This window comes from Sardina pilchardus, chromosome 2, assembly GCF_963854185.1.
Source record: "Sardina pilchardus chromosome 2, fSarPil1.1, whole genome shotgun sequence".
Lineage (NCBI taxonomy): Eukaryota > Metazoa > Chordata > Actinopteri > Clupeiformes > Clupeidae > Sardina > Sardina pilchardus.
In genome coordinates this window covers 19,765,798-19,782,334 of record NC_084995.1, presented here as the reverse complement: position 1 = coordinate 19,782,334, position 16,537 = coordinate 19,765,798, and the positions used below count along the sequence as shown (strand labels likewise).

The window sequence follows — 16,537 nt, the reverse complement described above, 5'->3', positions numbered from 1 at the left end:
GTGGGCATGTAGCCCCAGTAGACTTTTTACGGGAAAAGAATTTGTTTGGTCCCCGGGGGCCACTACCCCCACAGTTTTTCCAAAATAACTACAGTACCTGAACTGTGGCACCGAGGATGACAAAATGTTTATGGTATGTTGATCTCAAGAAGCCATATCTACTTAGCTTATAACCAGTGATCTGTGATTTGCACCCCCATGGTAAAAAATGAAAATGCAATATTATATTGCTTCAATTGCCCCTATCTTCAGATGAGATGTTCTGAACTGCACCACATTTCATGTGTATGATCATCCTGACATCTTCTGGGAGTATGCCAAGTTTTGTGGAATTTCATCCATGGGGGGCTATAAAATAAATGAATGTATGTTTACAATTAGTGACTGTACACCCATCGGCCTGTAGATGGTGGTATTAAGAGAAGGGTTGCTCTGGTTGCTGCACACACACACACACACACACACACATACACACAAACACACACACACACCATTACCCCCACACACACACTCACAAGTGAACATACAGAGACACATAAAACACACAAACAAGCAGACAAGCAGACACATACACACACACACACACACACACACACACACACACACTCACAAAACTCAGACTGAAGCACTCATACACAAAAGCAAGCGCACACATGCAGACAATGACACTCATTTACATACATAAAAGTTCCAGTAGGGGATGGAGTAGGCGATGGAAATAAAAGTGTGTTTTATATTTGCGGAGAGAATGTGCAGGACTGAACGGCGGTCATATTGTGTACCACTATGGTACATCTAGTTATGACATCGGTCCACCCTTTGCAGCCATAACACTTTAAACTCTTCTGCAAATGCTTTCCACAAGGTTTAGGAGTGTGTTTATGGGATTTTTTTTAACCACTGAGGTCACACACTGATATTGGACGAGGAGACTGACTCTCAGAATAGACTCTAATTCATCTCAAAGGTGATCTATTGGGTTGAAGTCAGGACTGTGCAGGCCAGTCAATTTTATCCACACCAAACTCTGTCATCCATGTCTTTATGGACTTTGCTTTCTGCACTGGTGCACAGTGATGCTGGAACAACATCAGTTTTGTGTGTTTTGTGTGTGTTTACTGTATGTACAGTAAATGAGTGTGTGCATGTGTGTGTTTGCTTTTGTGTATGTGTGTGTGTGTGTGTGTGTGTGTGTGTGTGTGTGTGTGTGGGTGTGTGTGTGTGTGTGTGTGTGTGTGTGTGTGTGTGTGTGTGTGTGTGTGTGTGTGTGTGTGAGAAATTGTGTCTTTCATGCAGCACAGTCTTTCAGTCTCCCGGCAATAATTTACACAAAATGACTTAAAGAAAAAAAATCAAATCAAATAAAAAGATTTGGAAGAATAAGAAAGCCTCTACAGTATATTACACACTAAACCCATATTGGCTAGCGCGACACTCATAATCAAAGGCCTCTGACTGCAGACGACAGGGAGATTGGAGCTCCACACTAAAACGGAAACCTGTGACCTCCACTTCAAAAGCCGCCCTACTCTGCCTCCAGTGCAGCGCAGTTTGAATTGTTAGTGACAAAAACACTGTTATCTAAATCCCGAAACACGCCTGAAATTGTGATTGAGCCATGTCAACAAGTTAGCAAGCTGACTGCCCTGATTGCTTGATCTGTCCGGAGCTTCGGGGAAACTGTCATGTGACTGCTTGTGTTGCAAGTCAGATCCCACACATGTTTTGCATGTCTCTGTGTCCTACTGTAACTAAAAGACAATGTATGTGTCTCTGCCTGTCAGTATATGCCCATATGTGTTGCACACATATCCACAAGATACAGGTAGCATAGTGATCAGCAAGCTCCAGAAGGTCTTGAATGAGATTTTCCAATCTACATATTAGCAATTAGTTTACAGTTAAACAAATCATATTGTTGTAATATGATAGAGCATACAAATGGCACATGACAAGAAATACAAGTATTTAAGTTCTTTATTAAAAGAGAAATGTAAACGGATATGGAAATAGTGTCTTCAGTGATGTGACAGACAAATAGAAATGCAGTTAGTTAGCGCTGCTGCTGGATGAGAGGTTGCCTTGTATCCCTGGCAGCATGCAGGTCCTGTTACTTAGCCTCCTCCACCAGCAGCAGCAGCAGCAGCAGGAGCCGGGGTCAGGAGCCGTCCCAGCAGGAAGAACAGTAAAGGCTCCAGCTGATTGTTCTGGTCCTGGAATGGTGGGAAGAAGGGGTATGGATATGGGCCAAAGCCAAAGCCCCCGTTGTTCTGAAAACATGAGAAACACTCATCATTACATCTCAAATGCACTACTGCAACTTCTCTACGAACTGACATCCAAGGAAGTCAGCTAACAGCATAACTGACCTTCTCTCATTGACTATTTCACTGGTGTTGCTATTCAACCAGATATGGATTCTTATTTTAGCAATGATATCTTCACTGAAAAATGTGCGAGACGTCTGAGACGTCTGAGACCATGGATCTTAGACCTACAATAGTTTACATTGTGTTGTGGTTTGATGGACGAAGTAAACAAACCTCTCCGCTGGACGAGCGCTTCTCTCGGTCAAGCTCGTCACCATGCTGGACACAAACACATGAACATACACTTTAGTCTTTTTATAAGACCTGCATGGTTAATTCACCAGTTTAATGGCTTCACTAGTTACTTACAGGAGCTGCATAGGAGAGGCAAAGGAGGCCAAGGAGGCACACAGCTATGATGGCTACTTTCATATTTTCTTCTGACTCCTGTATCAAAAGTACAATAGACCTTTATCCACACAAAAACAGCAAAGCGCATACAGTATTCACTTATAAATGAACACTTTCCAGATAGAGCATGATTCAATAAAGTGTATTGAACTTACCTGGAGATACAATTCAGAGAAGCAGATTCAGCTCACAATGGCAACTGGTTTAGTGAAAAATTTCACCAAGGGGTCTTTTTAAAGGACATTTCTGTCCTTTAAACATCCTCTGTAGCCAATCACGTTGAATAACTAGAATTAGAGGAATAATCTTATTTTTGTTAACAAATGAGGAAAATGTTTAGTGTACAGATTTGGAGGATTTAACTATGATTTCTGAAACTGTTAACCACATTACATCATGTGCATGATGCATGTTTTGCATGTTTCTCAGGGCCCTGAGTGACACTTTATCTGTCTGCCTGTCAGTATATGCCAGATGAGTAACTGCACTGTAGCAAGAACTGTGTAAATGTAACATTGAGTCATTCAAGGTGTCAGCTGTAAACTTATGAAAGATTTTCCACATCCAAAAATAGATGTGTTTGCGATAAACATGACAATCCACCTCAAATGAAAAAAAGACATCGGCTTCAATTGATGCTTAATAAAATACATTTCACACATTTGAAGACACAATTGATAAGTAGATAAGTACTGTAGATCCACACACCATATGTACAGTACATACAGACATACATGCATACACAAAATACACTACTGTATTGCCAAAAGTATTGGGTCACCTGTCTTGACTCGCATATAAACTTATAAGTGACATCCCATAATACATAGGGTTTAATATGATGTTGGCCCACTCTTTGCCGGTATAACAGCTTCAACTCTGGCTTTCCACAAGGTTTAGGAGTGTGTTCATGAGACTTTTTGACCATTATTCCAGAAGCATATTTGTGAGGTCATACACTGATGTTGGATGAGGAGACAGGCTCTCAGTCTCCACTCTAATTCATCCCAAAGGTGTTCTATTGGGTTGAGGTCAGGACTCTGGGCAGGCCAGTCAATTATGAACCTACTTTGCACACTGATACACAGTCATGTTGGAACAGGAAGGGACCAGCCCCAAACTGCACTTGACCCCTTAGTTCCAGTGAAAGGAACTCTGAATTCTTCAGCATTAACCAAGAGATTTTGGACAATTCCATGCACCCAACTTAGGAGTGGCCACCTCCTGTTCCAACATGACTGTGCACCAGTGCACAAAGCAGTGCACAGGTGGAGGATTTGATGAGGATGTATTGTTTGAGGGCAAAATTTGCCTTTGCTGCATGCTTTAAATGTTTTGAGAGACTTACAGCCTTTTGCAAGTCACCTAAGTTCACACACATTCACACACGTTTTGCATGTCTCTCAATGTCCTGCGAGACACTTTGCTGTATCTGCCTGGCTGTCAGTTGCACACATATCCACAAATTAGCATAGTGATTAGCAAACTCCAGATTATCTTGCATGAGACGTTCCAATGGTCTACATGTTAGCAATTAGTTAAAAAAAAAACCATAATATTCTGATGGAGCATATACTGTAAATGGAACATGACAAAAAACATAAGTATTAATGATCTTTATTAAGACAAAAATGGAAACATGGAAACTGTGTCTTCAATGATGTGAAATGCAGAGTTAGCCGTGCTTCTGGGTGAGAGGTTGTCTTCCATCCCTGGCAGAATGCGCGTCCTGTTACTTAGCCAGCGTTATTGTTGTTAATCAACCGTACTAGCAGCAGGGGTAACACAGACTGCAGAAGACTGTTCTGGTTCTGATAGTATGGATAGTAGCCAAAGCGAAAGAAGCGAAAGTTCTGCAAATATGAGAAACACTCATTGTTACATCCCAAGCGCACTATTGGTACTTCTTCTGACCTCTCTCTTTAGGCCTATTCAGACTGGTTAGATTTACGTGGAGACGTGGGGTAAAGTAATTTTACTGCATGATGTCTAAAATTTGCACAGGACAAAGAAATCTCTGCCTTCTAGTAACTCAATGCTCAATATGTAATGAACAACTGTAGGCTGCAATGAAATGTGATGAAACTTGGGTATTCTACAGGCTACAGCTGACAAAAAATCATACAAATTCACTCTTTGTTGTTTACATTTGGTTGCAGGCAAAATCATCACCCTGTGGTTGCCTAGCATTATTTACTATTCTTCAAGTGCCTCTATGCTAAAAAAATATGTGGGAAACTATGTTAAACAACAAATGACAGAATATCTAATTTTGAGAGTTGTTTTGGTGTGACGCAGGGTGGATACAAACCTCTCCACTGCGTTTCTCTCGGGCAAGCTCATCGCCATACTGGACACAAACACATGAACATACACGTTAGTCTTTTTTTTTAATAAATTCTGCATGGTCAATTCACCAGTTTAATGGCTTCACTAGTTACTTACAGGAGCTGCAAACGACAGGCAAAGGAGGCCAAGGAGGCACACAGCTATGATGGCTACTTTCATCTTTTCTTCTGATGCCTGTATCAAAAGTACAGTTTTACCCCACAAAAACAGCAAAGCGCATACAGTATTCACTTATAAATGAACACTTTCCAGATAGAGCATGATTCAATAAAGAGTATTGAACTTACCTGGAGATACAAGTCAGAGAAGCAGATTCAGCTCACACTGAGAAACTGGTTTAGTGAAACATTTTACGAAGGAGTGTTTTTAAAGGAAATATCTGTATACATGTAGCCAATCACGTGGACACTAGAACAATGATCTAGAAATCTGGGATCAATGAGGAAAAATGTTGAAATGGCAGATTTGGAGGTTTCGACCATGATTTATGAAACTGTTAACCACATTTGCATCATATGAATGATGCATGTTTTGCATGTTTTTCAGTGTCCTTAAAGACCATCTATTTGTCTGCCTGTCAGTCTTTGCCCGATGAGTTACGGGTTGGAGTTACCACACTGTAGCAAGAATTGTGTAAATGTTACATTCTGAGTCATTCAAGGTGTCAGCAGCACACTTAAGGTTGGCCACATATCCACAAATAGGTGTGTTTACAGAAGTCATGACAATCCACCTGAAATGAAAATAAAATTGCCTATTTGCTGCTTTCTTCATGTAATTCAATACAATTAACAAATCTGAAGACAATTGATAGGTAGATGGGTAGATACAGTAGATCCACATATCATATAATATATCGGCAAACATATACAGTATGTGTTAACATTTTACTGTAGCTTAGGGAATGCATGTTAATACTTAATACACAACTAATATCTGTAACAAGATCTGCATTAAGCATAATTGCCTGTGTTTTAAGTCTGTAATTGAGCAATATCTTGTATTCAAGAAGTAACTTGTCTTTGGTAAATTGTTGATAAGCAACAAGTTGGTCTGAGAAGGTGACTGATATGTATGGAGAGTTTAGACTGTTTTGATGTACAGTAGTGTCAAAAACACCTCTGCTCTGTGTTGGACACATATCCACAAGTTAACACACTGATCAGCAAGCTCCAGATGGTCTTGAATGAGTTTTTCCAATGGTCCAGATATTAGCAATTATTTTTTTTAAAAAGCATGACAAGTATGTTTTGTTATATGACTTGGTGGAGCGTATAAATTAAACATGACAAGAATGATAAGCATTAATGATCTTTATTAGAAGAAACATGGAAACATTGAGCCAGTGTCTTCAGTAACGTGACAGCCAAATATAAATGCAGAGTAAGCCCTGCTGTTGGGTGAGAGGTTCTTCCATCCCTGGCAGCATGCAGGTCCTGTTACTTAGCCCGCTGCAGCAGCAGCAGCAGGCGCCGGGGTGATCAACTGTGTCAGCAGCAGGAGCAGTAAAGGCTGCAGGTTATTGTTCTGGTTCTGGAATGGTGGGAAGGGGTACGGAAATGGGCCAAAGCCAAAGCCCCTGTTCTGAAAATATGAGAAACGCTCAACATTACATTTCAAATAGCCTACACTATTGCAACTTCCCTACTGACTGGAACCCAAGGAAGTCACCTAATAGCATAACTGACCTTTACTCATTGCCTGCTTTGTGTTGCTATTCAACCAGTTTAAAGAAAGATAAACACACTCTCAAATATATTCTTGTGCTTTTATTTATCCTGACAGCATGTGCAAGACGGACGCATTTCGGCAAACAGCCATCCTCAGCGTCTCTCAACTATTCAACCAGACACTGATTATCATTTTAGCATTGAGATCTTCATTGAAAAATATCCAAGACCATAGATCTTAGACCTACAGTATTATGAATATTCTACATTTTTGGTGTGACAAAGGGTGGAAACAAACCTCTCCACTGGAAGAGCGCTTCTCTCGGTCAAGCTCATCGCCATCCTGGACACAAACACATGAACACACTTTAGTCTTTTCATAAGTTCTGCATGGTCAATTCACCAGTTTAATAGCTTCACTAGTTACTTACAGGAGCTGCATAGGAGAGGCAAAGGAGGCCAAGGAGGCACACAGCTATGATGGCTACTTTCATCTTTTCTTCTGATGCCTGTATTAAAAATACAATAGAGTTAAAACAGCAAAGTATATGTGACAACATTTTAGATAGTGTATCAACAAAGAGTATTGAACTTACTTGGAGATACAATTCAGAGAAGCTGATTCTGCTCACACTGAGAAACTGGTTTAGTGAAAAGTTTCACCAAGGGGTCCTTTTAAAGGACATTCATGTCTAAATGTAGCCAATCACGTTGAAGAACTAAAAACTAGAATAATAATCATTATTTTTGTTAAAAAATGAGGAAAATGTTGAAATGGCAGATTTGGAGGATTTGGCCATGATCTGTGACACTGTTAACCACATGACATCATTTGCATGATGCATGTTTTGTTTCTCAGGGTCCTGAGAGACACAGTATCAGTTTGCCTGAGTCATTCAAGGTGTCAGGCTTGCCAAATATATCCAAAAATAGATGTGTTTGCAATTGTCATGACAATCCACCTTGAAAAAAAATGAATGTTTGTATTGACCAGTTTCTTCAAGAAGATATTCAAGAAGTAATTTTTACTTCCTAACAAGCAATAAGTTGGTTTTGATCTAAGTGTGACATGCAGGGCCACTAAATGGATGCAGGCAGAGGTAGTAGTATAAACAATGATATACTGTATATTTTCATTATCTTCTTTGTTTAAAAATGGTAGGGGTGAGCAAACACACCACCGTATAACCAAAAGAAAACCGAACATACATTTAACAGAACATTAAGATGCCCAGTAAGTTGGAAGTTGCTAAGAGGTTTGAAATAATACGGTTACCAATTAACTCTCAGATGGCTGCCTAGATGGAAGACTGTGTAGACACACACAACAGTATAATACTCAACCTTCAAAAGCAAGTTAGACCACGTGGGTATACATGTAGATAGGAGTCTCTCAGTACACACTGAACAACTAGGATGTGCTCACAATGCAAGCTAACGGTAGGCTGCAGTCTTAACGTTACCTTATCCATGTTACACAGCTGATCTAGCAGGCCACACTGGCCAGGGGGATTGGGGCCCTTAATAAAGGAAAGAAAACATCCCAAAAGAAAATGAAAACAAAGCAAACACACACTCATCAGTACCTGCAGAATGCTTCTGATATGGATACACTGGATAGCAAGGATTAACTTAATATAAACTGATACTGCCTGGGACATACTGTAGACTCCTAATGGCCCATGAGTAACAGTCTACCATGTGAAAGCACTAAGTCAGAGGTTAGGGAACCCAAAATGAACTAATACGGCCGCCAGCTATTTTGATTGATTGACCCTTATGGCCATGGAGTAACAGCATGTGGATGCACTTGTTAACTTGCATGATCTGATCTCTATGCTCAGCTTCCACACTAAGGCACAGCACTCCACCTTGCAGGTAGCAAACCATGACAAGCACCATGAGATGAAACAGTGTATAGCACTCGGCACAGAGAAAACCAAACAAAATGAAAATAAACCAGTACAAACATGCATACAATTAGATGAAAATATACAGCTTTCTCAAACATATATTCACTGTAATTTTACGGTTATAAGCGACAGTCAATATATACAGGGAAAAGACGTAATTTTACCACAATTTATTTGTTTATTTGTTCATTTATTTTTACCGCAGTTATATGGTTACTGGTTGGCAACTGTTGCTGCTAACATACAGTATATAATTAAATAACACAAAGATAGCACCAACCAATATTAATGACATTACTCTTGAACAAAAGTACGTAATTTATTGATGTAATTCTTTTAACATTTATAAGAGAAATTCTACAAATATGCTATAAAAAAGGTGTGTTAACTTACATAGCCATTAGATCCAAGGTACTTCGTTGTTAGCAATTAGGCCTACTCTGTATTGGAGGGACAGATGAATAAATACAGTAGGTTGTCAATAAAGTTGTAGGACTATTACAAACAGGCCTCTATTGACAATTTAAGTTTCTCTGAACATGAAGCATGTTACAGCTACAATGAAATGACAAACTGGTGTACATACACAACTCAAATGAATAATTTTCACATAAACAAAGATACTGATGCTTACAGGATTGTTTAAGCATTTACCTCAAGCTAGCCTTTCTGAGGACTTTCAATTAGCACATAGCCTAAGGCTAAAAATGCCAGGCTATGCTATAGGCTAGTTAGCTAAATATAGCTAGTTGGGTTCTACAAACCTATACAAACCAGACAAAAACAGACAAAAGAGACCTCCTTCTCGTGGCAGCTGTTAACTTAACCTTTTAATGTTAGCTAATCGTTAGCAGTTAACAGTATAACTGAATTTCCTTGCATTTCAACAAAACCTTACCTTTGGAAAGCTGTGCATCTTCTTTCACAAAGATTATTCCATCCTGCATACATTTTTTACACTTCAGAAGCTCCTGTTTTGAAAGTTGCTGCATCACTTGGTGAGTGAGTGAGAACAACAAAGTAACAGTCACAAAATCTTCTGAGTAAACAGTTTCTGAGTGAAGCGTGACATATTCAGCTTTCTAAGAGGCTGCATTAAGGGTAATCAAACTGCGGTAATAAAGGAGGAAAGATGGCTCTCAAAGATAAAATACAGTATGGCGCCCAGAGTTTATTAGGTGAAAGCATAGGGTGAAAGCCGTATTTGCAGAGGGATAACTGTTGTGTGGCGGAATAACACTTGGGAGCACTTCGACACGGTGCGGTAATATCATCAATCTTGCACTTTCAGTTTCACTTTGGAGTGAGGATATTACTGTGCCTGAGTCTAAGTGCTCCCAAGTGTTATTCCGCCACACAATATAGTTATCCCTCTTATGTACCTGCTTAGAAATGCACCACATTTTATTTTGTCTCACCATACTTGTGTGACTACTCGTGTAACTGTATTTTAATAGGGAAAACATGGAGGTAGGCTGGGCTAGCTAAGTGCTATCAAAGTAGCGCACCAGAGCCAGTGAGTGCATGTATTGAAACGTGAGAGGTATGTATCAACTCGTCTTAGTTAAGGGAATAACGTAGTTTAATATGAAAAAAAAGAAAAAAAAACAGTGAAGTGTTCCTTTAAAGCTTGCTCTGCCAGGTAAAAAGATGGATCTTATCTCTTACAGGTATGTCTCTAATCTTTTGTTTTACAGATTAGTACAACACTGTTTTTGCTATTGTATTTAACATCACATTTGACACCATATCTGTGCATACATTCAGCATCTCTTGAAACCCAGCTCTGCTAGGAGAAAATATAGCTAAATCATGGCCATACATAAGGTGGTTTACTAGAGTGTTGCCAATCATGCAGCCTGTACTGGCTCTTAGTTGAGATATACTGTATGAATAGTAAAAAGGGCAGGTGAGAGTGACGCCCTCTGACAAACTCCATTACCCACGCCAAAGGGTGTAGAGACTACATTCTCCCACTTGACCTGCATGCTGTGGTTAGCATACCAATATGCTAGGATCTTAATTATGCTACTGATACACCTAGCCTGGGTGTTCCCATCCTGCCTTGCGTGGTGATTTCATTCACGCTGCTAAGGCAGTCTGGAAACCGCCCTAATTTTTGCCTGAGATAGGGGACCAATCACAAAACAGGGGGGAAAGCAAGACGATGATGAGCTATGCACAGACGCATTTGATAGACATCCGTGGCGCCCAATGAACGGATCTGGGCATTTTTTCAATTTTGAGAAAATGAACGTTTGGTTGGCAGACCACGTCTCATTTGAGAAGTGGTAGGCACTAGCCAGGCTAGGGTGCAGCGAGAGCAGTAGAAAAAACAGAGTGGGAACACTCCCATAAGAGACTGTGGAAAAAGTAGCAGTGCTTGCATGCCAGTTTCTGGGTTAGGAGAGTTTTGGAACTTCAGTTCAAACAGACAATCTCTTGGTCAGTAGTCAATTACTTAATTGATTACACTCTCTAGCATCCAGAAATACATTCCATCCTCCTGCGAATCACCCATTCAGCACAGTTTTTTGGAACTTTTGATCGTTTGTCGGTGACATCAAAGAGTGTTGCAGTTCTCTCTCTCTATGGCTCTGGGTACACCTCTATGAATGAGCTTTGAAAACAACTTAAAATGATTGGCTTTGTCAAAATCCTTTGATGCATCAATAAAACTAATTAAAACCGGAGAATTCAGTCTTCTACTGTATATATTTCAACCACTTCCTTGAGGGCATATATGCATAGATCAGATACCATGCTTAGCCTTGAAGCCAAACTGCTTGTCTCTGTGGTATCGATATAAAGACTTAGTCTATCTAATCAAATTCTTTTGAGCATTTTGGATAACACACTGACAAACGCAATTAGTTATCCAAGCTGCTTTGTCTTTGTCCTTTGCTTTGTCCTTGATGACAGGCACCAAGGTAACAGACAACACGGAGTGCAGCAGTAGACCATGAGTCATAGAGCCTGTAAAGCAGATTGCAAGAAGAGCCGCAGCCCTCAGACTTGCACATGTAGGTGCTCTGCAGTGATCTGATCTAAGCCACTTGCTTTGTTATCAGCTACAGTAGCTACTCTAATTGCTTGTTACACCCTTGTAGGCCCCTCTCTGGGCCTACTGTACCTTTCAGGACCAGGAGCAAGGCCTTATGCATTCTTGGCTTCAGCATAAGCACCCACGCCTGTTCGATTAATTGAGTTTAAAATAAAATGATTTTTCGTAAAATTGATTTTTCACTTTAGGGTAAATCCAAAAGGGGTTGTTTTGTTGTTGTTATTTACAAGAGGTCTGCAAGAAAAGCCAGATGGCAAAAGTTCAATAATCTTTTTTAATACTGTACTCCCTTGATAAGAGCAAGGTTTGCACTTAAATCCCAAAGCTGGATTTACATTTCTGGGTAGATACACATCCATCCCTTAAAAGACCATCAGTTCTACCATAGTATAACATCATATCTTCATTTGTGAGCTTAGACCAATCCAGTTTAGCTTTACAGTCACTATTAAGTTCTTGTGACATTTCTGGGAGACTATACAATCAAGTACGATAACAAAAGGGACATGGTAAGACGATGCCTCATAAACAATTTCCATTGATCTTATGAGCATCAGCAGTACTAATGCAGTGGTCAAGCCACGATGTAGAATGTTAGGCCTCACTTATTTAGCAATTACACGTAGTTTAAAAAAGACACAACGTTTATGTTCTGTTATATCATAACATATAAAATGGAACATGACAAGAAATATAAATTGATGATATTTATTAGAAGAAACATGGAAACAGTGTCTTCTGTGATGTTACAGACATATAGAAATGCAACGTTAGCTCTGCTGTTGGGTCTTCCATCCCTGGCAGCATGCAGGTCTTATAACTTAGCCCCCTCCTGCAGCAGCGGCGTTGTTGTTGTTGTTCTGGTTATTGATTAACTGTTGCAGCAGCAGGGACAATAAGGTCTGCAGGACACTGTTCTGGTTTGGATTGAAGAAGCCAAAGCCCTGCACATATAAGAAACACTCATCAACTCAGATGCACTGTAACAACTTCCTTACTGACTAAAACCCAAGGAAATCACATAACAAGGAAGTCACATAATAATGATTACATTAGTTACGAGGCAACATCATCACCCTATAGTACCATTACATTATATATTACTGAGTGCTTTGTCAAGTGCCTAGTATGCTAAAAAAAAAAAAACTTAAAAAAAAAAGTAAAAGAGGAATTCTGTTTAAACAGGGCATACTGTATCTACACACATTTTTACAGAAGAATAAATGTTAACCGCACTGTTTCTTTTCCCCCAGATACTTCCCTGGTAATAATTACTTGACCCCAAGTGGCCATACTAAACTAATCCTGTCCAAATAGCTATTGGCTGTTTCACACATGTTCCTATTCAATCAGACATTGATTTTAGCACTGATATCTTAATTGAAAAGCATAACCTGAGATTATGGATCTTACACCTTTCAGAAATATTCTGAGAGTTGTTTTACTGAGACAAAGGAAAGAAACTAACCTCTTCACTGGAGGAGCGCTTCTCTCGGACAAGCTCATCTCGGGCAAGCTCATCGCCATGCTGGACACAAACACATGAAAATACACTTTAGTCTTTTCATAAGTTCTGCAAGGTCAATTCACCAGTGTAATGGCTTCACTAGTTACTTACAGGAGCTGCATAGGAGAGGCAAAGGAGGCCAAGGAGGCACACAGCAATGATGGCTACTTTCATCTTTTCTTCTGATGCCTGTATCAAAAGTTCAGTAGTGTTTTATTCGCACAAAAACAGCAAAGCACATACAGTATGTGAACACTCTCCAGATGGTGTATGACTTACCTGGAAGCAGATTCAGCTCACACAATAAACATTTCACCAAGGAGTCTTTTTAAAGGAAATATCTGTTTACACACAGCCAATCACGTTGAAGAACTAGAAGTGGACCAATAATCTTCTAATTATTAACAATCAAAGAAAATGTTGCAATTGCAGATTTGGAGGATTTGACCATGATTCATGAAACTGTGTTGCACGTTTCTCAGGATCCTGAGCGACACTTTATCTGTCTGCCTGTCAGTATCTACCCGATGAGTTACCACTCTGTAGCAAGAATTGTGTAAATGTATACATTAGCATTCTGAGTCATTCAAGGTGTCAGCAGCACACTTAGGAAAGGCTTACCACATTTTGCATTTTGCATTGCTATTTTGGTTTCATTATTATTATCATTATTACTACTTACTAATCTTTACTATGTTTCTTTAAAGTTATTTTATAATTATTTTACTTTATTTTTATTTTATTTTTATTTTATTTTATTTTACAGCACTTTGGTCAACTGTGGTTGTTTTTTTTTTTTGCGATCAAATGTTTATTTTATTAAATGCAAAACCATACAAAACACAACATATGGTATTTTTTCATACATTCAATGAGGCATTAACAAAAAGAAAAACAATCCAAACCATTAACAGACATGTACATAAAACAGAGACATAGACATACTGTAGACAAAAAACAAAACAAAACAAAACAAAACAAAACAAAACAAAACAAAACAAAACAGAGGGGATTTATCACAGCAGACAGTGGAAAATGCTATAGAGCTAAAAGCATTTCTTTCAAAGATTCAGCAAGACTGTGCCAAAAATCTAAAGTCTTGTCGGATGCGCCATTAATTCGAGCAGTAGACAGCTCCAGATATGTAATGTCCAAAAAGGAAAGAGACCAGTTCTTAACAGAAAGAGTGTGTGGTGGCTTCCAACGAGTTACAATAAGTTTCTTCGCGGCTGTCAGCCCAGCAAAGACAGCACGCTTATTGAGTTTGGAAAGATTGAGGTCTGATAAGTCGTTTAAAATCAATGCACCCACAGACACAGGTATTGCACCATTGACCAGGTCAGATAAATTGGAAGCCACACTGTTCCAAAACCTACTGACCGGTGGACAGTCCCACATCATGTGCAGGTAAGTGCCCTGAGCTTTCAATGAACAGTGTGTGCAACAAGAGTCAGTAAGGAAATTCATGTGATGCAATTTCACTGGTGTGAGATACGTCCTGTGAGCAAAATTGAAATGAATTTGTTGATGGTCTGGGTTTCGTGATACTTGTGAAATATCAGACCACATATCATGCCAATCAAATTCTTTGTCTAATTCAGGGCAGTCTCGTTCCCAGATCTTTTCAATAGGAAGCCCAAATTGTGTAGGTACTATCAAAAGTTGATAGAGTTTGGATACCATTCCTTTATTTGTAGATTGTATGGCAAACAAATTCCGAATTGGGTGAGTGGGCAAAGGTCCCTGCCAAGGAACACCATATGCCTTGAGCGCTGATCTCAACTGTAAATAAAAGAAAAAAGAGGAACCTGGCAGATTGAATGCATTCTGAATATCAGAAAAAGAGAGTAGACCATCATCATTAAAAATATCCTTTAGATGATGAACGCCACTCCGCTCCCACTGAGGATATGATACAGGCCTCCCGCCTATCATTAGAGCTTTATTATTGAATATTGGTGAAAGGGTGTGCCACTTAAATAGAAGACGACGATGTGCTTCCACCAGTCTCCATGCGCGTATAAGATAGGAGACGATAGGGCCAAATCGTAGCTGGCATTGCTTATTAGAGACGTTGGCAAAAAGTACGTCCTGAAGAGACCAGGGTTCTACTAAGTTGCTTTCTAAAGAACGCCAGGAGACAGAGGAATGAGGGTCAAACCAAGAAAGCAAAGGCCTGAGTACAAATGACCAAAAGTAAAATTTAAAATTAGGAACAGAAAGACCGCCGTCCTCCCTCCTCCTTTGTAAAATCGACATTTTCAAGCGTGGCCGTTTCCCCTTCCATACAAAACGAGAGACTTTAGACTGAAGGTTACTCCAGTAATCAGATGGAGGGGGGAGAGGAAGCATCGAACTAACAAAATTTATCCTTGGTAAAATGTTCATTTTGACAATAGAAATACGTGATTGAATGGACATGGGAAGAACCATCCATCTATCCATATCCTTCAAAACACTGGTTAAAGTGATGGAGAAATTATGCCTGATAATCTGATTCAAAGTGGGAAAGATTTCTATACCCAAATATCTAAACTGATTTACAATAGGAATATCAACAGAAAGGGCTGAGCTTTGGGCATGAATATTAAGATGAAGAAGAGCAGATTTGGTCCAATTAATTTTAAATCCTGATAATTTCCCAAATTCCTCACAGATAGACAGGAGATGGGGTACAGACTGAGTAGGGTTTTCCAAAAACAGCATCACATCATCTGCATACAATGACAGGTGATGTTGAGTATTATGAATGCATATCGGAGAAACCATGGCGCTCTGTCTAATAGCTTGAGCAAGTGGCTCAAGTGAGATGACAAATAGAGAAGGACTTAATGGACATCCCTGACGTGAAGACCTAGAAACTGAAAAGAGAGCTGAGAGATTCCGGCCAGTTAATACCTGAGCTGAAGGATTGGAATATAAAACCTTGATCATTTTAATAAAAGTGGAGCCAAATCCCATTACCTCCAAAACTGACCACAAGAATGACCATTCTAATCTGTCAAAAGCTTTCATTGCATCTAGGGAGAGAAGAGACATTGGCGTCCTACTGTCCGCTGCAGCATCAATGATGTGCAGTAGGCGTCGAACATTATCTGCTGCCAATCTTGATTTTATAAACCCTGTTTGATCAGGACTGACTAATGCTGACATGTGTGGCTCAAGACGGAGGGCAAGGAGTTTAGCAAAAATCTTTATATCAGAGTTTAACAGGCTAAGAGGGCGATAGCTAGAACACTCTGTAGGGTTCTTATCTCTTTTCAAGAGTAAGGAAATTAAAGCAGTGTTAACATCCCTGGAAAACCCACCCTTAT

General features: G+C 39.6%; 1 protein-coding gene and 1 long non-coding RNA gene across 2 annotated transcripts; both read right to left on the bottom strand.

Annotated features, from left to right (window-relative positions):
- Nucleotides 1-1,989: 1,989 nt before the first annotated feature.
- Nucleotides 1,990-2,916, bottom strand: si:dkey-22i16.7 (uncharacterized). The gene is made up of 4 exons (XM_062554882.1): nt 2,876-2,916; nt 2,679-2,756; nt 2,544-2,588; nt 1,990-2,270 (listed from the first exon to the last, which is right to left on the bottom strand). The coding sequence occupies exons 2-4, from the start codon at nt 2,739-2,741 to the stop codon at nt 2,115-2,117; spliced, it is 264 nt and encodes an 87-aa protein (XP_062410866.1). The 5' UTR covers nt 2,742-2,756; nt 2,876-2,916; the 3' UTR covers nt 1,990-2,114.
- A 1,646-nt stretch (nt 2,917-4,562) lies between these two features.
- On the bottom strand, nt 4,563-5,423 carry LOC134101270 (uncharacterized). The gene is made up of 4 exons (XR_009941365.1): nt 5,357-5,423; nt 5,166-5,243; nt 5,032-5,070; nt 4,563-4,573 (listed from the first exon to the last, which is right to left on the bottom strand). It is a non-coding gene; the product is annotated as an uncharacterized LOC134101270 (long non-coding RNA).
- Between the last annotated feature and the right edge of the window lie 11,114 nt (nt 5,424-16,537).

Coding starts and splice junctions, on each gene's coding strand:
- si:dkey-22i16.7 (XM_062554882.1), bottom strand. CDS start 2,741: ATGAAAGTAGCCATCATAGCTGTGTGCCTCCTTGGCCTCCTTTGCCTC. Junction 2,589..2,678: donor GCCTCTCCTATGCAGCTCCT/GTAAGTAACTAG, acceptor GTTTGTGTCCAG/CATGGTGACGAGCTTGACCG. Junction 2,271..2,543: donor AGCGCTCGTCCAGCGGAGAG/GTTTGTTTACTT, acceptor TCATGTTTTCAG/AACAACGGGGGCTTTGGCTT.